The sequence below is a fragment of the Zosterops lateralis genome (assembly GCF_965231275.1).
Source record: "Zosterops lateralis genome assembly, chromosome: W".
Lineage (NCBI taxonomy): Eukaryota > Metazoa > Chordata > Aves > Passeriformes > Zosteropidae > Zosterops > Zosterops lateralis.
Window position 1 is genome coordinate 18,483,896 of NC_139801.1, and position 23,870 is coordinate 18,507,765.

General features: G+C 40.3%; 1 protein-coding gene across 1 annotated transcript in view; it reads left to right on the forward strand.

Moving 5' to 3' along the window:
* LOC310922088 (connector enhancer of kinase suppressor of ras 2-like) overlaps nucleotides 1–15,688 on the forward strand; it is a gene marked incomplete at its 5' end in the record, with an annotated part of 327,314 nt that extends 311,626 nt beyond the window's left edge. The window contains 5 exons of the mRNA XM_083882408.1: nucleotides 11,437–11,507; nucleotides 12,265–12,368; nucleotides 13,683–14,190; nucleotides 14,501–14,700; nucleotides 15,365–15,688. Of these exons, the coding sequence (XP_083738534.1) occupies nucleotides 11,437–11,507; nucleotides 12,265–12,368; nucleotides 13,683–14,190; nucleotides 14,501–14,700; nucleotides 15,365–15,580 (1,099 nt within the window). The 3' untranslated portion in view covers nucleotides 15,581–15,688. The remainder of the gene's footprint in view (nucleotides 1–11,436; nucleotides 11,508–12,264; nucleotides 12,369–13,682; nucleotides 14,191–14,500; nucleotides 14,701–15,364) is intronic.
* Between the last annotated feature and the right edge of the window lie 8,182 nt (nucleotides 15,689–23,870).

The window sequence follows — 23,870 nt, forward strand, 5'->3', positions numbered from 1 at the left end:
TCAGCAGTAATTAATTTTATTCACCCCATCACTGTCCCAACACAGAGCAGAGGCACTCAAAGTTCCATTTTTGGTGTTGCTGTGAGCCTCTAAATGTCCTTGGATGTGCTGGGCAGACATTCCAAACTTCAGACTGGACAAGGCACTGGACAACCCGATCCAACATTAAAGCTGGCCCTGCCGTGGGTGGGTGTGGGAACAGACACCTCCTGGGAGCTCTTCTAACCCAAATTATTCCATGCTTCTCCTTTGTGATTCAGTGGTGAAGGCAGAGGTTGGGTGAAGGTGGGACAGGGCCTTAGATCCCAAAAGGCAGTCAGATGTCCTCTCTCTTCTTGTTACATCAGAAATTTGTTTATTCCCAGCTGAGGTGGAAAGCACAAGGACACTTGGGGCAAGGTCACCATACTGGGAAGTCTTAAATCTTCCCTGGCACAGATAACTGAAACTTGGAGATGTTCTGACAGTCGTTCTTAATGTTTGCCAGCTTGGAAAGATAGATATGGATGGGTTTTTTCCTTTGGAATATTAAGGCCTAAAAATCATTGTTGAATTGAACATTTCTATTCTGTGGCTTACATGGCTCTTCAGGTGTGTTGGGGTGTGAGCCTGGCTGGAGTGAAACTGTTGAGGCCTGTTCATCCTGCACTGATGAGTGTGATGAGCTTCAGTTATCAGGAAAGGGATACTTTCAGAGTATAAGTTTGCTGAAAGATATTTTTTCAAGGTTGTTAATGTTCCATTGCTCAGTTCTGTAGTGTGGTTCAAGTTTGTTTGGACAAAACCAAAGTGAGGATGTTTTACTGGTTTAACTCTGCCTGGTCTACCTTGATTTCAGCTGCTGGGGTAGTTTTCGTTTGTTGAAGTGCCATTGATCACATCTATAAATTATACATAAAATGTTCTGACTCAAGGAAAACCAGGAAGTCTTGACACACATTTGATGAGCTGCTTTTACAACATCCATTGATTTTTCCATCCTTTCCTGGGGAGCCCAGGAAGCTGCATATATGGCAATGAGGCCTTGGAGCACAGGAACAGCTGGGAAGGTGCCATCATGTCTTTTCATACCATACCATCCTTCACATCATTTACGTAGGAATTTACAAGAGCCTTTTCCCTGATTTTTTGGGAAGAAGGCAAAGGGTGAACTTCAACTTGAAGTATTTTGTGCAGTATTTTACCTTCAGCAATTCTGTCCCTGAAGAGCAATTGGAATTCCCTCCCCACCCAAATGATGGATAACTCTGCTACCTCTGTAAAGTCCCTGGGCATCCCGGCAGCTTTTACAGGCCTTCTGGAATTCCTTCTCCCAGAGATCCTGTGTGACATTTGAAATGAGGAAGCAAGATTCATAGATGAAAAATGTGTTTAAAATACTGATTTCACAAAACTCTCTCTTCCCAGTGAATTGCTGACCCAATAATGTAAGGAAATAGGGCAAATGCTTTGCATGGTATCTCCTCCTCCTGTTTTCAGCACAGAATTTAACTGGATTTTCCCTGCTGATGGAAGTGGGGACCCCTCATGCTGAAAACTGAAGGAGTCCTGGCATGGAAAGGAACATTCCTTATTCACTATGAGGGGAATTTTATCCTTTCTTCAACTGCCTTTACCACCAGCTTTTGTTTCAATAGCTCTTTTTAGAGTATCTCACCTCAGATTCACTGCTTATTAATTCTTTTTCCACTCTGGAATATTTTAACGTGCCTTTAACCCCACATTGCTGAAGGAAGAGCTGGACTCCAGTGGGTAGGGAGGGATTATTCTGTAGCAGACCGAGGCACTCAGCTGTGGCTGAGTTTTGCCTGCTGTGTTACTCAGGTTTGCAAAATTCCTGCTCATGCTGTTTTGTCAGGTCTTACACGAGCAGAGCCATGTTCTTAGAAATGAATTAATAATGAAATTGATGAGCACATCTCTAGCTTGGTACTCCAAGCTTGTTAAAGGCCTTATTTCCCAGAAGTGCTTCATCTCCTACCACACTACACATAACGTGTTTATGGCTTTAATTAGCATTGAATTAATTATTCAGTTGTTTTATAATATCTACTTTATTTAAAACTTACATGCCATTGAAGTCTGCAGTACAGTGTATTTGCAATCTCATAATGGACTCCAAATATTAAATTTTTAAAGTTTCTATTTTAGGCTGAATAATTTTGTCCTGGGTTGTAGTGTAGGATGTACACAAGTATTTATTCTATCACCATCTTCATGAACTGTTGAAACCAGGTGGGGCAGTGTTCTTCCCAGGCCCCCTTCCTTTGGGCTATCTCCTGCTAATGGCCCATCAGTGCCTTGCCCATGACTCACAGGTAACTCCCTCCAGGAGTTATCTCGGTTTAATGGGCCATCAAGGACCCATGTCACACTCATCATCCCACTGTGAGATGCTCTGCCCAGGGGGAGGAGCCAAGCAGTCTCACCTGGATATAATCTGGGATTTCGGACAGTACAAGAAGCCCTTACCCATTGGATTCCCAGAGGAGCAGAGCTCCCAGACCTTTCTACAGGATCACTGCTTCAGGAAGATCACCTCATCTGGACTGCTTCCACCATCCTGCTCAGGTTGTATTCTGACTCTGTCAGTGATCCTTTGTGTTATTGCATTTATTTTATTTTACCTTTTAACATTTCTTCTTATTAAATTGTATCTCTGACTTGGAGGCTCTCACTCGTTTTTCTTTCAAACCACGACAAATTTGATCACTTTTGATTTGAATAACTGGGTTAACTTTGCAATTTTACTAACTCCCATAAAACTTAGGTGTTTATTCAAGAAATATAACAAAGTTGCTACTGAAACACAGTGATGATTGATTTTAAAGGGGTCACTCCTATATTTTCCAAGACCTGAAAGAATATAGCACAATATTTCTTAAAAAAGAACTGTTTGAAAATTGAAGTATTCTGAATTAAATTTCTATTGATTATAAGCAAATTTTATGGTGTGTCCTATCTACTTTTATATATGGAATATAACCAAGTGAGTTACTCAAGACTTTCCCTAAATCATCCCACTTATTACTAAAGTTAATTCAGTTTTCTCCCTTAAATTTCAGGCCTGTTGGTCTCCTTGACAGATCTTGGCCAAATCAGATGGTGAACCAGGATTAACACATCTTTTACAGTTTTGATGCACTTTGTCTCCACTTTATATAAACTAACACCCAAGAACTTTATTTGCGTGTTAGTTTATATACAGCAACTAAAAGTTTCCCTCTTAAACTGGACAAGTGAGCAAGAGATTGTCAAATCTGTCTGGCCGAATTTAACAGCTCTTTATCAAATAAAGCTGAGTAAGTTGTTATAGAGCTCTTACTCTCAGCCTCTTACTTGATGAAAAGCCAGGAGATAATTCTGCAGAACATGAAAGGTACTTTTCAAACAGAAATCCCTGGAATGGAGCTTCCCAGTGGTGTTGTAAATAATCATAAAGAGCAGGTTTTCCTTTCTTCCTTTTATGTTCCCATAGACTTGTTTCAAATCTATGCCTGAGGCCACGCCAGCCCTCTAATTTATTGTTCTCACATAAAAGCTCCTAAGTACAGCACAAGTAAAACAATTTCCCGATCAGAATTAGCTGCAGGCCCCAAGGACTGGGTGAAGGCATGATGTTCATGGGAGTGCACAGAGTGATAGTGGAGCTGTTGTGTCCTGTCAGGGCAAAATACTGCACCAGGAATTCCTAGGACTGAACTTGAATATTCCAAACCTCCCTTTCTGGGCAGGTCAGTTGGCTCCTCCTTTCTACAATTTCTGAATGATTTACCCTCGACTTGTGAAGTTCCATTTCCCTCCTCATTCAGTCCTAGCCCCCGTGGCTGATGGAGTTTGCAGTGCACAATTGTGATTATCCAACACCATCCAAATCAGCACTGGGGAGAGTTGATCCCTCCTGCAGGAGGCAGGATCTGCACTGGCCTTCTGTACCAGTACATAGTACCAGTGTGAATTGATAGAGTTCTTCTGGGAGCCAAGCAGTTCAGCTGCATTTCATAGAGCAGATTTAGTGATTCCAGCCCTGCACCTCTCTGAGGTGAAAGCAGTGTCACAGTCCATGTTGTGATGTTATCCTGGAGATACGGAGTTAACTCTGACAAATCTGAAGATTTAGTAATAGAAATAAGAAATAATAGGAATAAGTAATAGAAATTTAAAAAATTCATTATAATGAATTAGCTAGTTATTTAACAGCATTATTTGGCCTGAGCTGATTTTTAAAAAACTATGTGGAAGCAGAATTATACAATTTCACAAGTAAATAATCCCATTTCTTTAAATAAATCCCCTCTAAATCCCAAAATCCCACCCATAGTTTATGCCATGCTAAACTCAGTTCTCTTGCTTGTAAAGAAAGTTTTCCTTCTCCAGAGCTTTCCTTTGGGCCAATCACTTGGTGAAAGCAGGGGTAAAAGTTTGAATAAGTGAGTAAAGAGAAGTTCTAGTTGAGTGAGTTTGTGACTCTTTTGGTGATTTCCTTAGGGTTTATTACTGGTTCTGGATCCAATAACAGCCTATCAGTTATTGTCTGCTTTTATTCTCTGTGATACATGACTATATTTGTACAGTAAAATGCTGGTACCAGAAGGGTAATTTACTTGCTACAAAGCAGTGAATTTCTATTGTCTATTACCCACTGGGGAAAACAAAACACAAACAAAAAAAATCACCCACACCAAACCAGACTTCTGAGTACAGAGGCATAATTGTGCACTTGTTTGATAGAGGAAAGTTAAAAATTTTTTTTTTTTTTTTAAATCCCATTAAGTGCAGGAAGTAGATGCACAAGCAAAGAGGGCACAGATTGGTTCACTTGTCAAATCTTAAGCTGTCTAGGGCTTTTTTCCTATTTTTCCAGCCTGACAAATCTAAGAAGACAATGTATGAAACAAGATCAAGTCATGTCAAATTATCAAATCAGAGAGTACTCAGAGTTTATTTCATGAATGATTTTGCTTAACAAATCCCAGCAACTGTGACAAATCAAATAACAGAGACAGAGGCTGCTGGGGGCTGATACACAGGGAGAGATGAGCTCATGGAGAAGGATCTGCTCAGGGTTAAATTTCACCAGGAGATGGTTTGGGGCTTCTTTTGTGTGGAGGAAAATCAAGGCGCCATTTCAGCCATCTCCATTACAGCACCCTTTATTCTCTTAAATTATTGTATTACCTGCATAATCATAGAAAATAGTGAAAATAATGTACCTTAGGAACCCAAATGGGAAATGCATTGATTTTTCATGTGTTCAGTAAGAAAGACTGGTCAGAGAAGTCAGCATGACAAGTACAAAATCAGTTTTTAAATCTAGTTGTGTATTGCAAGGAATTTTACTGTGAATTCTGGAATCTGATTATCACAGTGACATAAAAAAATATAATGCAAAGCTTTTTATCAGAAATTAAATGTAAACTGCACTGAATAAATTCTATGTATGAAATAAATGTTCATGGGAATCTAATGGACTTAAAGATAACTTGATTCAAGTGAAATTTAACTTCCACTTAGTTGTAGGTTTTCCTTCTAACCAAATAATCTCAAATGTAGATGCAATCTCAAAAATTAAGAAAAAAATATTTCTTCACTGAAACATTCCTAACACAAAGCTGAGGTGGTGTACAAGGGCAAGAATTAATGATGAAAAGATGAAAGGATGATAGGAAATATATTTTATTTATTCTTTCTTTTAATGTGTCAGGATTTCATAGACTTCATTTTAAAGGAACATTTAGCAGAGAGAAATAGTGAAAGTAGTTGGACTTTTTCTTGAATTTACACCTTCTCAGGACATATAATTTTTTTACATATTCATTTGAATTAAATAGTTTCTTCTACAACCAGCCACCTGGTATGTGCAATAAGTGAGGATATTCACAAATAAGACTTTTCTGAGCCACAGAAGCTCACTTCTTCCTCACCTCTTCTCCCTGGATTTATGGAACAGATCTATTACCTAAAAAATGTAACTTTTCACCCCTTTTTATAGGAAGAAAAAAAGGTTATCCTCTTGCCCTTGGTTTTCATTCTCCTACATTACACAAAATAGTTCTCTCTAAAACTGAGATTATCCAAGTTGTTTTATTTTATTTGTGGTTTTTTTTCACTCCAGACTTGTAGAAAGCAACAGCCAAGGGGTGACTGTGATGCCACTGTGGAAACTTTAATTGCCTTCACTCCCAGAACCTCCCACTAACCTTGGGCTGGCTCAGCCTTTGCTCAGCAGGAGTAAACTACAACAGCCAGGAAACAGAAAATTTTTAATTGGTACATTGAGGAGTGGCATATTCTTGTTTTCAATACAGTGTTAGGGGAGCAAAGCAATGTGGAATTGCTTCCAATTGTTTGGCCCCCATTAACATTTCCCAGTGTTTCTGTCAGTAGGTGAATGTGCTCCTGATTCCTGACAATTCAGGGCATTTTAGGCATGATTCACTCTTCAGTATCGAGCTTTGACTCTTGAACAGCTCCTCAGCTCCTCACTGCCCTGATGCCTTCACTCATCACAGCCCAGGCCTGGGGCAGAATCAGACTCTCAGAAACGTCCCTGGGTAATAACCAGAATTATCTCAGTAAATTTAACTTAAATACTACCAGGCATCTCTATTTTATCACAAAGCAATGACAACACTGCCTGTTTGTAACTAACAGAATTAATTACGACCAAGTCTGATTTATTTAGAATTTAATTGACACAAAGTACAAAACTTACTTGTGCATTTTAATGACTTTACTCAAGGCTCACCTTTCCCTGCTTTTGGTTCACTGGAGTCCAGGCAATAAAAAAAACAACCCACTTCTCGGTCTCCTGTAGGCTGTTACAACGTGCCTTGGTAAGACAGTGATTATATCTTATATATGAATCTTATATCTTATACAAATATCTTATTTGTACAGTCCTGGAGGTAAAATGTTGTGGCAGAGGATCCGTGGGACATTTAGTGCTGTTCTGTGTCATCACAATGTCCATCCAGAAGGCAAACCCCGTGCTCTGATGGGTGGCCTACAGTGCAACATCCTGGTTAAGTTGTTTAATTATCAACAGGAAAGTTGTTGAAATTTTCCAGGTAAAAAGGCAGGATTTGGGGGGAGGGAGTGTTAAAAATGAGCAGGAGACAATGTTTTCTCCTTAAAATGCCTTTATTGATCAGCTCTCAAGGGGTAGCTCGAGGGATGGTCTGAGCCGCCGCTGCTCTTCCTGGTCCACCGTTGAAGAGGAGGGGCAATTCGGCTTTGCAGCCTTTGTCACTGCAGAGCCGGGAGCCCGCCCTCACAGATATCCTTGAACTCACTCAGGCCGGCCCGATCCAGGGGTATCCCCCCCTTCTCAGGTGCCCTCCAAGTTACAGCGAGATGCAGAAAACTGTCTGCCAACACTTTAGGGCATAGCCAGTTCAGTACTGTCTTTTGTGGGTTTGGATCTTGCGTTGGTTTGTCTCGGATGGGGACTTTCGGTGCCAATTTAGGTCCTGGCTCACAGCGAGGCTTCATGGGGGTTTTCAGTGATTTCCATGGGGTGGTAACTGCAGCAGACGCCAGCAGGAAGTAGACGGGGGGCATGCGGCCGGAAATGCAGGAGGGCATGCAGCTGGAAGGGCCGGTGGTGGCAGGCATGGGGCCGGCAGCGGCGGGGGAGCAGTGAAGACTGACTCAAGGGAGGTAAGGGGTTTTGGAAAAGGGGCATACAGTTCAAAAGGTGAAAAACTGGGGCCTGGAGTACAAACTATTTGGAACATTGATACATTTGCTACACAACAATCAAGAGGATACAATTATTAGTTCTTAACACTTTAAACTTTCAACATGTAACCAGGAGTCTTTTTAACTTTATTCACTTCAGGAGCCCAGCTTTCTGCCTGGGTCAAGGTACAGGGATGTGCACATGAGATCCCAAAGGTGACCACAGGGAAGTCCCAGAGCTGTTGGGGCACAGCTCTAGAACCCAAATCAGCCATCCACCCCCTGGGATTGTGCTGGCCAGGTGCAGCACAGAGAGTCCTGCAGTGCCCGACCCTCTGTGGGATCTGCATCCTCCATCCCTCGGGAGTCCAGCTTTGACAGGAGCTCCCAGTGCCCAACTGGGCCCCAATGTTTGCCCACAGGGCACCCCGGGCAGAGTTCAGAACCAACTGCCTGCCTTTCCAAGCTCTCCACAAAGTGCTTTTTATAACCTTGACTGCTGTTTTCTGAAAAAATGAAAGCGGTTTGCTCATCAAGGAAATTCATCAAGTTTATGCAGGGTTCCTTTCGAACTGAGTTTGCATTTCCTTGGGAAAAAAAAAAAAGATATTATCTGTAAGAAAATGAGCTGTAATCTCACCACTTGTATATCTCCTGATTAACCTCAAAAACATTCATTCACTCATGCTTTTTTTAAAAACACAAAACCTAAAATGGAGATTCTAGCTATTTTATCAGAAGAGATTTTATCATGATAAGCCACTGAATGTCATCAGATAACCCTTTATGTTGGCTTGACAAAGAGCTGACTCTGAATTGTGGTAAATGAGGTAAGAAAGTCCTTGTAACTATAACTGGGGATGATCTTGGACTTTGGAAGAGAAAAGCCTGAGCAGCCTTAGAGAAGGAAGATTAACTTCAGCTAATTCCAGATTTGGCCATTGAGGCCATATGCCTAAAGCTGATACTCTGGGTATCTGGGTACTCAGAACATCCATTGCTCTGGAAGGTCAATCCTAACATTTCAACCAGTGTCTATATTTGCTTCCAAGATCCGACACCCTCAAATTAACAAGCAACAAAAGAAATTTTGCAAGAAATTTAAGAAAATATAAATTTCGACACACTGACCAAACAAATGACTGAGTCTGTTTTAACTTGGAAAATGGTAATTAGTCCTAAATTATTGTTGGTGCTTAAGCAGAACCTCAGTTGAAGGCACTGAGCCATCCTGCTTAATTGCCAAATGCATATGGCAAAGTATGACTAAAACTATTTTGCTCCAGTGCTAATGAGTTTAGAAATTTGGGAACAACTGATGAAAAACTGGTGAATATAAATGCTTAATAATGAGCAGGGGATGATGTCAGTGCCATTCCTGCAATAAAGGATCTGCCTTGCAAGGGAAGCAAATGCCAGGGGATCAGGGCGCCGTTTGCTGAGGGAAATGATGCTGGTGAGCACTGTGCAAAAGCTCTTCTGTAAATATATTAATCCACTTTAAATGTACTTCCCTCACGATAAGGATGAGTTATTGACATGCTAATGCAAACAATGTCTGTAAGCAGTCGTAACTCTGCAGGTGGTATTTGGGAAAACTAATCATCATTTCCATTTTCATCTCCAATTTGCTTACTTCTGGCTTAATACTGAAAGGCAAAGCAATATGATTGTACAGTTCTTTATTTTCATAATTTTGCAAGCAAATTAAACCCTCTCACAATTCCCTGTAAGAAGTGAACGTTGTTGTCCCCTTTGGCTACTTAGAGAAGTCATAAGATCCGTGGAAGGCTCTGCTGCAGGCTGGACAGTGAGTCAGGGCTGTATCAAATATTACAGATTAAGACCATTGCTCGAGGCCTCTGCGGAGCTGCTGAGACCAGGAGATCAATACGTGCTGAACTGTACTCTATTTTTACTGGAGAGTTCACTCTTCCTTCATTTTTTGCCTCCTTGCTGTGCCTCCCATTGACCACACACCACTCACCTGGACAATAACAGTCACATATGTCCTTAAAAGATTTTTTTCTCCTCTAGAACTAGTGGGAAAGAATGACACTGAACAGTTTTCTTGTTTTAGTCTGCAAAACAACTCGTCCTTTTGATATTGCATGTACTGTTCGCTAATGTCTGACTTGAGGCCTGTGAAAGATGTTTTTGTGTCCTGGGTTGCAGTGTAGGATGTACACAAAGTATTTATTCTATCACCATCTTCATGAACTGTTGAAACCAGGTGGGCTAGTGTTTTCCCAAGCCCCCTGCCTTTTCTGCTAATGGCCTTTGGGGTGTCTTCTGCTAATGACCTTTGGGGTGTCTTCTGCTAATGGCCCATTAACGCCTGGCCCATGAGTCACAGGTAACTCCCTCCAGGGGTTATCTCTGTTTAATGGGCCATCAAGGACCCACTTCACACTCATCATCCCATTGTGAGATGCTCTGCCCAGGGGGAGGAGCCAAGCATTCTCACCTGGATATAAGCTGGTATGTGGGACAGTGCAAGGGCACTTACCCACTGGATTCCCAGAGGAGCAGAGCTCCCAGACCTTTCTACAGGATCACTGCTTCAGGAAGAACACTTCACCTGGACTGCTTCCACCATCCTGCTCAGGTTATAGTCTGACTCTGTCAGTGATCCTTTGTGTTATTGCATTTATTTTATTTTACTTTTACCTTTTTACCTTTCTTCTTATTAAATTATATCTCTGACTTGGAGCGTCTCATTCGTTTTGCTTTCAAACCACAACATTTTTTCATTACAATCTTCATTAACCAAGAAGATAATTATTAGTAAATTTGATGTTGCAAATGTTCAAAAAGGAAAAAAAGAGCTGCTTCTAGATAAACTTTAACATCAACATTCTGGGAAATTAATGACATAATTAAGAATTTAGTCACCGAGAAAGGGAATGGTTAAAAAAATCCCAGACATTATAGATGTCACTTTTTTCTTCCGTTATATCTTTTCTTTTTCTTCCGTTATATCTCCTTGTTGATGAAAATAAGGTTATTCTTGATTTTCCATTTGCTGAACATTAAGAAGTGACTTTTCCCTCTGTGTGTTAATTTCTTTTTGTCCATAGGTTTTCAATTACATATTGTATAAACATCCAGTAATTTTACATAAAGAAAACTCAAAAGGTATTTTCCCCAAAATAAACTATAATATTTTTCCTAATGAAGTAAAGAATCTTATTTTCTATCAAACTAAATAATTTGGGGGCAAAGAAGGAACCCAGCACATCCAATGTCAAATGCAAATATTGAAGTACTTGCAATTTACCAAGTCTTGTTTTAGAAACCCAAAAGTCTGCATTAAACAAATGTAGGGAAAATAATGTTGATATCACAGCTCAACAACACTAAATGTTTATATCATCCGCATTGTGAATCCAGACTAGCAAATAACCAAACTGCCATAGGCTGTTTTAGCTTTCTGAGGATACAAGTTTAATATAACTTATTTCCCAACACAGGTTTTCAGACAATAGTTATGATAATTCTATTATATTTTCTAGTATTTTGGCAATTCAGGGATGTTCTTGAAATAAATAGAAGCAGCAATCAGAATAAATGTGATAAATCCTTCACTCCCATTTATCAACCACCCAACACATCTGAATTGTGGGTTTAACAGCCTTTTTGCATTAGGCGTTGTGACTGACTTTTCTAGATGTTAAGGATGTGGATGTCTCCAGATTTACATGAGATGTTCCTTTTAAATACCTCTCTTCCTCATTTTTATCATTCTATTAGATGGATGAATCGTTTGGGTCTTGCAGCAATTGGTTACACACCTGATGACAAGGATATTCACCCAGATGAAGGTAATACTTCAGTGATTATAATTAGGGGAAGAGAGCAGACACTACAAATCTGTTCAGTGTTTCAATAAAGCTGGAGAGGTCATAACTGACTTCTTTAGAAACATATGGCCATATCTTTTCAAATACCAATTTTGATAAGAATACATTTCCTTGAAGAACTACATTTATTGGTGCCACCACCAAAGAAAATAAAATCCTGAGCAGTAATTTTAAGAAATATTTAAAATGAGTGATAAAGAGAATGCGGGGTTCAGGGTGAGGAGTGATCTCTCAGATTCCAGCCCTCAGGGATGTTCATCCCCCTAAAACCAGTCCAGACATTGCAGACTTGGGGCAATGTGTGCTTCAGCAATATTTGTTTGCACCTCCTGAGCTCAGGTGCCAGCCTTGCCCTTTCCTCATCACCCACAGTGGAACCTGTTATGCCCACTTAAATTAAGTGTTCAGGCTTGGCTCTACTTCAGCATCTGGAATGAGGTTTGTGTTTGAAAGTCTGTGAGCAGAAGTTGGTTTTTATGTGCAGTGGGAGTCAGGTGCCCAAGCTGCCTTCTGTAACACTTCCCTAAAGCATTTGGAGGTTCCTGCACGCCCTGTGTGTTTGAGGTGCCAGACCTTTCCACCAGCCCGTTCCTGAGTGACTGCCGAGCCCTGCAGGTGACTGGGGAACATTTACCTTGTCAGGGAAGGATGTTGTTAAAATGTGGGATCTGCTTGCTTGTGGAAAAGCACTCAAGTGAAACCTGGAATTCTTTGTCAGCAGATTACTGGAGTGAAAGCGATCAGGATGATATTGACGGCTCTCTGACCCTGAAGCAGGAGGGCTCCTCCACGCAGTGTGACACCTACCACTGCACACCCTCAGTGAGTCACAGACACTGCATGTGACCCTAGGTCACCAAAAACATCTGTGTGCCTTGACTTGCACTTCCCTTGTCCTGGGATATGTAGGCACCATAAAGGCAGCAGAACAAAGCCGGATATGATTGTAAAAATGAAATTACTGCTGCTCCTCATGAGCCAAGACCTGGACTTTTCCATAGCAAATCAGTTAGAAAGGAAGGAGAGGTAAATGTGTCCTGACACAGATCTGTCACCAGACTGTAAATATGACCTTTTTTTGTAGGACTGGTGAAACTACACATCATAACAGGAACAGAATATTTAAATTTTACCTTCACTGCAGAAAATGAAAAGAATGTGGTAGATGGGATAGTTTGTATTAATTGAGACTGATTTTCAATTATGTATATTGGATACTGGATGCTAGAGATTAAGATCAGCTCACATTCATGCAGTAATTATGTTTTAGTTATTTTCTGAAGAACAAATCTTTCTAGGAAAAGAGGTTTTTATACAAGATCGTGTACAATACCATGGTAATGACAGTATTGCAAATAGAACATTTCTATTAGACAAAACACAGGCAATTATGATAATTATTCTATGATTCTAAGCACAGATAGGACTGTTCTCTATTTTTCTTTCAGATTTTTTTTCAGTGTGAATTACATGATCCTCACACAGCCAGAACCAAAAAGTGACTGAGACAACAGCATTGCATGGGTGAAGTTCAGACTGATTTTCACCCATGTGATGCTGTTTTATCAACTGGGACACAGGTTAAGCCCCTCCCTTTCTGTTTTTCCACATTTTTGCCTTTCTCTTTGTTTTGAATTAAATTTATACACAGACCCAGCAGAACTCACTCAAATCGTTTCACAAGTTCAACAGTCCCCCAGCCAAAAATCTTCCTGAGTGCCAAAGTTTTTTTTGGGGGGGTTGTTTTTTTTTTTTTTTTTTCTGTTTGGCCCCTAAAAAAAAAGAAAGGAAATACAATTATGATTTCTTTTGGAGACTTCCACTGCCCTCAGCTGGACCGAGTGTAAGCTGGAAGGGTCTTCAGGAAGCCTTGCACCAGTGTTACACTTTTCTTTCCATCAGGAGTTGCTTGTGGGCAGACAATGTGCAAAACAAGAATAGGGAGTGGTTAAAAGAGCACTTGTATAAAAGTTGTCACTGCTAATTCTCTTCTGTTTACAGTGGTTCATGTTAAAACAAATCAAACCCATCAGTCTATCTGATTACTAGATATCATAGAGTGTTTTACACTACAGTCATTTTCTTGGGTCTGTCCAAAACCTTGTCTCATGGGCAGATGTTTTTGTATCTTTCCAGGTGAATTCTTCAAGTCCATTCCCTGAAGCCAAACAAGGTCGACACTTTTCCAGTGAATCAACGTATTCCCACTCTTCTGCCGAGGACTCGCGGCAGGACGCAGCAGGCAGCACACACTCCTTGGGGTGCAGACCTCCCTACCGAGAACGGCGCTCCTGGCAGGACCTGATAGAGACTCCCTTAACCAGTTCGGGGCTCCATTTCCTCCAGACTATCCCTCCAGAGGTGGAGTACATGAGCAGCCGGGCTGGAATGTCACCAGACAAATGGAGACAAGCCACACTGCCTGTCCAGAGGTGCCACAATTTTGAGCAGGATGGGCCTTTTCCTCTGGTGGAATGTCCGAGGGGACACAGCTCCCATGGGCGGCCCCAGAAACAGCACAGCCAAAGCCTTCCCCGAAACAGAGACGTCCACGGGAAGGGACGCGTAAAGTCCATTGAAGGGACTGATGACAATCTGGAAGAGAAGGTTCCTATTAGAAGGCACAATAGTTTCTGTGCAGAAGGTAAGCTCTGGGAGATGTTCTGATCCACTTTACTGCCATCAAAATCCAGAGGAGTATTGCCACTATTCTCAGCAAAGATTTGGTGGTTGAACTGCTGGATGTTGGCAAACACAGGAGTTTGTACTTGAAACACCAGGATGTAGCACTAAAAGTTGAGCTTTGGGATGATGCCAATGTTCTTGTCTCATCAAAACTAACATTGCAGAACTGAGTAATAGGTTGAGATAATATTGAAGTTGCGGTATTGCTGATTTTAGAGACTTCATCTGAATGATCAGGTTTGTTGTTGGGTTTCTTTCTTTCCTTTCAGATAACATAAAAGAAATTGAAGGAATCACAGATGGTCTGCAAGAGCTTTACAGAACTCTGGAAGAAGCCAGTCTGTCAGCTTTTGGAGAGCAACGTCCCTCTACCAAGAAGGAGTTCCACAAGTCTTTTGTGAAGCGATGTAATGACCCCGTGATCAACGAAAAGCTGCACCACATCCGAGTCCTCAAGAGCACTTTAAAAGTAAGGCTTTATCACCAATTTTGTGTGTAAGGAATATAAACTAGGAAAAGTCTAATTGTGCATCACAGAATGCTGATGGGTTGGAGGGACCTTAAAGCCCATCCTGTTCCACCCCCTGCCATGGGCAGGGACATCTTTCGCTATCCCAGGTTGTTCCAAGCCCTGTCCAACCTGGCCTTGGACACTTCCAGGGATCCAGGGGCAGCCACAGCTTCTCTGGGCAACCTGTGCCAGGGCCTCCCCACCCTCACAGCCAGGAATTCCTTCCCAATATCCCAGCTAACCCTGCCCTCTGGTAGTATGAAGCCATGCCCCCTTGTCCTTAATGTCACTATATTTCCTATATCTCTTTGCATTTCTATTGTTAATGCTTATTTGTAGCTTTAAAATTAAGTTTCAAAGAAACTAAAAATTCTTGAAAGCAAACATGTTCCAGCTTAAGGAAAAAAAAAGATTATTTGGCACTCTATGTAGGCAAGTTGTAGCACGTGCCACAGACTGAGCTGTTAAACAGTTTATGGTGTAAAAGTTCCTGAATTGAGGTAAATATTAAAGTTTCCATAGTAGTTTTCCTGGCACTTGGCATTAAAGTTAAAGAAGAAATAAAGTGCTGAAATACAAAATTTCATTTTGACCTGTCCTCTGTCTTTCTGGACTTTGCTAGGCAAAGGAAGGGGACCTCACAGTTATCAACAGCCTTCTGGATGACCCCAACTTAACATCCAAGAAGTTCAAAGATTGGAAATTAAAGAACTATGAGTTTTTCCTGGAAATTTGTGAGTACAGTGCTGCTGGGAAGTCTCAAAACAGAGCCTCTGAACTGGCAAGCTCAGCCCCAATGCTGACACACACACACTCCTTCATCGAGACTCACGTGTGACAGGAGCTTCAGCCTGGGTCACTGCTGGGTGCCCTGACAGATGCAGTCAGACAAACACTGGTGACTTTATTGCTAAGGTACTCAGCAGTACTGTAAATACTTGGGTAAGAGAATAGTGCCACAGGATGCCTACTACATTGCATGATAAGAATAATATTCTTTATGAATTTTTTTTGTTTGCTATTATCAACGAACATCTGTATCAAGCAGTGCAGAAGTGTAACTGAAAATAAATACCAGTATATTTAAAGTACTGTACTAAAACTCAGCTTATAGTATGAGCTCCTACAATCATTTTATATATTTCGATATATATATAAAAATACATATCTATGTATATAAAATGTAACATGGTAGTTGACATTTCCTTTTAAAATGCCCTAAAGTTCACATTTTCACACTTTTTTTCTGGAGAAAAAATATAAAAAATAAAGACATGAATACATTGGCCACTCTTAGAGATGAACATTTATTTTTGCAACATTTCCAGGTAGTAACCATCTTTGCAAATAAAAGGACAGAGTTATCAAAATGTAAACTCAATCCCTATAGTGTGCCTTAAAATGTACACTGTACATCTAAGAAATAGATCCCAGTCTGGCCCTTTGGGCATTCTGTACATGCCATTTAAATATTGTGTTTGTAACGTGCTGTGCCTGCCTTTAAATGAAGGAACATGAGCAAGCAGGTTTGGCAGAGAGGTAAGATATGAGTAGAACAATGTTGGTTGTTCACTAATGCTGCAAATTAAACTGGTTTTAATAGAATTCAAAGTATTTCATGGTGAAAGAAAAAGAACAAAACATCTGCACTAAAGTACATCCTGCAGGTTTTCATTGTTTCTTCACTGTTAATTTAAGTGACACGTTTGTGAGTCACAAAATTCAGAAAAAGCATGAGAATGAAGCTAAAAAAACCTCAACTAATCAATTACATTCTGTGATAGACTGACATCTATAGCTGAGTTAATTATTCAAAATTATGTAATGTCTGGCAATAATTTTTAACTGCTAGCAGTACATTTGCAAGTGAGTGAAGTTATTCAAAACATCGTTTGAAAACCAATCGGTATTGATTGGTTTGGGAAGACACACAAGTCACGCAGTGTATTTCACTTCCTTGCCTGGGTGAGAACGGTTTGTAAGAATCAGATTTTGGGGAAAATACTTTTATTCTTGGGAGAAAAAAAAGATTGCTCTGAATGCTACTGAACATAGATTTCAAAGCCATTCACAGTTTTCTTTGACTCTGCTTGCTAGAATAGTTCTAAAAGGCAGAATGAAGGGGATGTGAATAAAGCTGATGTAATTTCACTGAAACAGATTTCACTAAAACAAATTCACTGATAATTTTTTCACAGGATAAAGCTAAATGTCTCTCATCCATCAAGGACTGTAAAATTAATGCAGTTCAGTATAATAGAGAAAAAAAATGTCATCTCAGAGAGGTCCTAATATCTAGGAAGAGATTTCATTATTCCCAAAGCCAGACCAGGTGAAGGTGTCCTGGGTGTTTATTTCTGTCTCCACAGAGCAGATGAGGGGAGCTGACCTTGGCTGGACAGGGGGAAAAATGTCATGGGAAAGCTCCGGGGTTGAGACAAGGACAGGGAGATAACCTGCTAATGGTTATCATAGGCAAAAAAAACTGACTTGGGGAAAACTAATTTATTAACAATTTAAAATATAATTGCATACTGAGAAACGAAGACAAAATTAAAAACACCTTTCCCTTGCCTCCTCCCTTCTTTCCAGTCTTAATTTCATTCCTTCATTTCCAGCGAGCAACAGCATAAATTATAGAATCCATTTAGAAATTAATTCATACTATACATGCAAGCAATGATGGATGGTCACAGAAATAGCTATGTAGATTGAACTATCTAAATTCTTAAAGAAATTTAAATGTCTATTGTTTCAAACCCAAAAGATGGTTTGTGCTTTCATAATGCAAAGATCTATATTATTTCCAAATATCTTTCCAAAAGGATTTCAAATGATACTGCATCATCACACATAACTGAGCATATTCAGTGAAGTCACAAGTAAACAGAGAATACTAACTACTTATAGATACAGCTGAAAATGAGAAACATAATTGGGAAGATAGATTTCTCAGAAATAATCCAAGTAGTAGGGAAAACAGATTATCTCTGTTTTAAGTTTAAATACAATTTCTGTAATATGAATAGATGAGATAAATAGAGTTCATACTTTCTCTCAGCTTATCTTTAAAAATCTTTCAGTGTCATGAAATCATTGTTTCTGAAATTCTTGGAATTGTGAGTCTGCATTTTGCTCTTGCAAAATAGCTCTCAGCAAATGTGATTTGCACTGAATAGGCCAAATAAATTGTCCAGGAGAATCATGAGATGAAATGAGAAGAGATACACAGGAGAAATTCCCTCTAATGGGCTTAAGATTAACTGGGAGAAAAGTTTGAACCACTTTTCTGGCATTGCTTGTGCCTTAGAGCAAGCAAAATCTAATTGCTAAATTAAGCAATACAAAGACTATTTTTTCACGAATGTCAGCTGGCATTTGCAAGCCATTTCACAAGAACTTATCATCCTCCTGGAACATGTACTCAAGCCCTTTCCTCCCTGCCATGAGTTTCTTCCTTCTGGATGCAGGTGCCAATCTAAATGCACTGTAGAGAGGAATGTAGTCACCTCAGCACAATTATTTGGATTTTCACCACCTTTGAACTCACTGAAATGCAAAGTGGAATACATATACCATATTTAAAAATTCATGCACCAAATCCTGCTTATGTATTTAAAATATGTCCAATTTTCCTGGACCAACAGGAGATCTTACTCTCCTTAGGTTATCTCCTCCCTTGACCCAAACCCTAGACTCCTCCCCTGCAATATCCGATAAAACCCCACCACCCTGCCCCTGCGGCCTCTTTTCGCCTTCTCCCTTCCCGGCTCGGGGCGGGGGGGGGGGGGGGGGGGGGGGGGGGGGGGTTGTGTGTGGGGGAATAAAATAGGCTCTCGTGCTTAACAAAACAGAGACTTGTTTTGTCTGTTTCCCTGCCGGCAGCTGTACCTCCCTGGACACGATGACCACTGTAGCCATGCGGTGCTACACAGCTGTACAACAGATTTATTAATTTGCTAATTTTCATGCCAGAATTCTCAGGTAAAACTTGGTTTTTAACATACAGCAACATGGAAATGTTGTTTGGATGTGCTTTATTTAACTAGATCTTATTAGTGTCTTCATTCAGAATTCCTGCAGGTAAAATGTCTCAGCCCACAAACTTTCTCTGATATTCCACAATCTGAGTCTTTTTGTTACTGGCTATTTTTCATTACAAATGATTTAATGCTCCCCCTGTACTACTGATTCCCCTCCTTTTTTAATACTGGTCTGTATTCAGTGACATATCATATCTTTGAAAGTGTCTTAATAGCTCTCTCGGCATCACTTCCTGAGAGAACTGAGACATTTTTCTTGGTTTCACTGTTTTAAGTGAAAACTACCCTGAGCTTGCTCTAATTAACATAAAAATCAAAGGAGGAGGAGGAGAGGGTTGTTTTCAGTATATTCAGCTCTCTGGCAGCTGCCTTTTGAGCTGGAAATGTGGTGCTCCACTGGCTTTTTCCAAGGAAAAAGAAATTACTGTTGCAGAGGATTGTACATGGCCAGTTAAGCCTACTCTCACTCCTCTCAACAGTTACAGAACACTCATTCTCCAAGGTCTTGTGAAGGACAGTACAAGCATCTTTGAAGGAGTTATTTAACAGTGGGTCTGGGAAGGCCTCCTCAAAAATTGTACAATTCTGCTGCTGACTTTAGGAGATTTCACTTTAAATGTTTATATGACCTCTGGGAAAAAACCCCAAGAATCTGATAGAAATTGTTTAACTCAACAGAAATCTGAGGAGTACAAAGAACATTCTTATCTTTGTCTCAAGTAATGCAAATCAGGCCAAGATTATCACATACCTTATTTGCCATATTCTCTCCTCATGGAGTCTTACTGTCTTCCAAAGTGATAAAAGCATTCTTTCTGCCAAAAATAGCAGTATTAATGACCAAGGTGATATAGCTGGGGACTGTTGATCCTTGAGGAGGGACAGCTCTGCCAACAGAGCTATTTTATGATAATTCACCAACAGTTTGTACAAACCCTCCATGCAGTGGGGAACAAAGTCCTTCAAAGACGGTTTGTGTAAAACGACCCTTGACTAAGGCACGATGCAGCACAACAAAACCAGCCCCCTCTGCAATGCCTGTCAACTGCCCCTGAACTAGAGGATACCACTAGGCAATTTAATTATAGTTTAAACACTCAATTTGTCACTACAAGCAAGTCTTGTGTCTCTACATGGATTCTGACTGTCTCCAGATCCAGTCCTAGGGAAATTCTTTAAGGAAGAAAGGACAAGCCTGTCTGTATTGCTGGGCCTCAGCTTGAACCCCATTCATGGCATACCCGGGTTCCCTACATTTAATGTTAGAGAAATAAGTGTTGGCTTGGTCTCATAAAGGATTTTATTCTCCCCTCAGTTTTCACAGTAGGGAAATGGAGATTTAGGGCAACCAGAAGACCACAGGTTTTCCATGGTAGATTTTCCATGTAGCACACACCTTAGGCCACAACACATCACCTTCCCTGCTGCCAAATGATGTTTATTTACCACTAGGACAAAAAAATGGGTAATAACAGGAAAGACTGGAGAAGCAATATTAGCTATTAATTTATATTCAGTATTAAAAAGCTCTTTTTCTTCCAGAATGTTTCCCTCACTAAAGCTGAGGCTCAGGGTAGGTTTCTAGGCAGGATGCTGTGGGGAAAGGTCCTCCATCTTCTCTCAGACGAAGTCACACCGTGTGGCTGAGGTTCTTGATGGGCGTTAAGTGGGCACAGATCTGAAAATCCCATCTGAAAATCACGCCTGAGCCATATCAGCTGATGTATGGAAATTTCATGGCTATTTAAATCAAAACTTGTAAGTTGTATTTCCTTAGTTGATGTTTCTATTTATTTTCATTACTCCCATTACACACAAGTGAAATGTGATGTTTCTGATCAGTTCCACTCTCTAACATGTAGGCAGGGAACTCTCCACTCTGGATATAACTAATAGATAAAGAAACTTTTTTTAAAGCTTATTTTCTATTTTTACAGGTCTTGCACATCCAGAAAGAGGTTTATAAATAATATTGTTTAAGCTTTTATCAGGTTTGAAGACAGGTGATATACTACTGAGACCTCCTCTTAATAAAAATATTTAAATAATTCAGACAGAAACTGCCTTCAGGAAAAGAACCACATTCACTCTTAATGCAGGCCAGACAGATATATCTTTATTTTTATCAAGAACATACATGTGTTAAAAGTGACAGTTAGGGACTTTAAGCATTAATGCCACTGTATGAGCAGTATTTGAAAGAAAGCAATGTTGTAAAAATGATCAAATACATCAACAACCTGCTGTTTGACCAGCTAAGCCCTGTAGCTTCTGTCCTCACATTTCTAGAATATTGTTCATCCTCAGGCATTGGTGAGGATATCAATACAGATCTTTTTACTAACAGTAAATGCATCTGTCCGAATGCTGCAGATTAACTAAGGATGTCACATTATACATATTAACTATTGCATTTTTTCACTAGCAACCACAAAACAAATATGTCTTAAATGGTATTCGCTGGCCAAAATACCAGTAAGACCCTGTTACCAGTTAAGACTTCTGTTTTACTGAGAAGTAAGGATTTCATCTCAAAAATCTGACGAGAAAACAGGTTAGTATATGCCTTACTGATAAGTAAGGATTTCATCTTAAAAATCTGACGAGAAAACAGGTTAGTATATGTTGTGGTTTGAAAGCAAAATGAATGAGAGGCTCCAAGTCAGAGATATAATTTAATAAGAAGAAAGGTAAAAAGGTAAAAATAAAATAAAATAAATGCAATAACACAACGGACCACTGACAGAGTCAGAATACAACCTGAGCAGGATGGTGGAAGCAGTCCAGGTGAAGTGCTCTTCGTGAAGTAGTGATCCTGTAGAAAGGTCTGGTAGCTCTGGTCCTCTGGGAATCCAGTGAGTAAGTGCTGCTTGCACTGTCCCACATACCAGCTTATATCCAGGTGAGAATGCTTGGCTCCTCCCCCTGAGCAGAGCATCTCACAATGGGATGAGGAGTTATGAAGTGGGTCCTTGATGGCCAATTAACAGAGATAACCCCTGGAGGGAGTTACCTGTGACTCATGGGCCAGGCGTTAATGGGCCATTAACAGAAGACACCCCAAAGGCAGGGGCTTGGGAAAACACTAGCCCACCTGGTTTCAACAGTTCATGAAGATGGTGATAGAATAAATACTTTGTGTACATCCTACACTGCAACCCAGGGCAGTATATAAGAGAAATGCACTAGTATTAATAAACGTTTTACATTTGACACATACTGTATTACAAAGACAATATCCTTGTAAGACCATTAATTGCTGGGGCGTAGGTGACTTTCATCTAGGTTACTAAATAGCTAATAAACCTTGTATAGAGCCTTTCTTAGATAACGCTTACATGAATGGAAATGTATGACACCCTTGTACCATGGCTTGCACTTTACTTGCATTAAACTGTGAAGTAGGCTGTAGTAATGTCTTTGTATATTCAGGGGTTGAAATACCAAAGCACTGGAGTATTGTACTGCTGGTGTTCAACCTGTCCAATGTGCTGACAACGTGTATTTTGCAAACCCCACCAATTTCAAATCTTTGGCAAAAAATGCTATGGGGTCTCCATGGTCTTTGTTTCTTTGTAAATATAAACATTCTTACTGTTTCTGTAGCAATCGGAGGTTCTAAACCAAACTTTCACTTGGACTGTTTTCAATAACAAAATAAAATAAAATAAAATAAAATAAAATAAAATCTATAGCACCTTGTATAAAAATCATGGAGACTCCATGACCTGTGGGCATTTTTGTTTACAAGAAGTATGTACATACATATTAGAGGCAGAACTGTTATTTATCAGAAAGTTATATTGTGGATGATTCTTTCTTAAATAAATATATGTTTTCCATCCTTAAGAAAAAAAAAGTATTTTAGAGCCATCTTGAGAAGTTTGAAGTGTCAAGCTTCAAAAACAAGTAACTTTCCATGTTTCAGCCTTGTTTTTCTAATCAGCTGGGAGATGAACTGAGAGGCAATGGAAAACCACCTGTCCATGTCAGGGAAAATGCTGGAGTGGTAAGTTTTTGAGCATTCTGCAACTTTTCTATAATGCCCATTGTGCTTAATGCTTTGACGAGCAGATGCTCCATTGGTACCGCAGTAAATCCCTCAGTTCATGGATGCTACAGAGAGAAAAATCAGTGGTTCCAGACTAATACAGGTCAAACGAGGTTTCAACCCCTGGATAACACAGTATTTCTTCAGTTTCACAACATTATTTTTAATTTTATAGTTGTCTATGTTGAGAGATGATTCAATAGATTCTATAGGCAATGAACATTAGGTTTCTTTTTTCCCTCTTTCCAGATGAGTTCTGTGTGAATTACTGTAACTGGCTGCATTTTCTATCACAGATTAATAACTTGTTAACTTTTTGTGGTGTCTACAATGAAAATTTATGAATGGTAAACTTCACTGTGTGTTGCTCACTGGGCATATACCTCATGGTACATTGCACAGACGTGTAAGTTGTAAGTTGCACTGCAACATTAAAAAAAGGAACTTATTGCTCTTTTTAAAAGATATTAACTTATTTAAGAGATATAGTCTGTACATTATTAAAAAACAACAACAACAACAACAAACATTTATTCTTCCTAAATTCAAACAAAGCTTTTGTTTGGGGGGGGGGGAAGGGAAGTTGTAAACTTCGGTTGTAAATTTGAACTTCAATAAATGAATTATCTGCACTTAGATTGTGTGTTTATGGAGGATTTTGTGTGTTCTGAGGGTGATCCAGGCTGAGTGCGATGCGGGCTGAGGGGCATCGCTGTCGATCTGAGGGAGATCCCTATTTGAGGGCGATCCCGCCCGATCTGGGCGCGATCCCTGCCCCGGCTGAGGAGGATCCCTGCCCACCTTAGGGCGATGTCGGGTGAGACGGATCTTTGCCCAATTTAGGGCGATGCCGGCTGAGGGCGATCCCGCCCCGGCTGAGGGGAATCCATCCTCACCCGCTTTGGATCAATCTCAGCTGAGGGGAATCCCGCCCCGGCAGAGGGGGATCATCGCTGTCCGTTTTGGGGCGATGCCAGCTGAGGGCGGTCCCGCCCGGTCCGAGTGCGGTCCCGCCCCCGCCCTTCGGCCCCGCC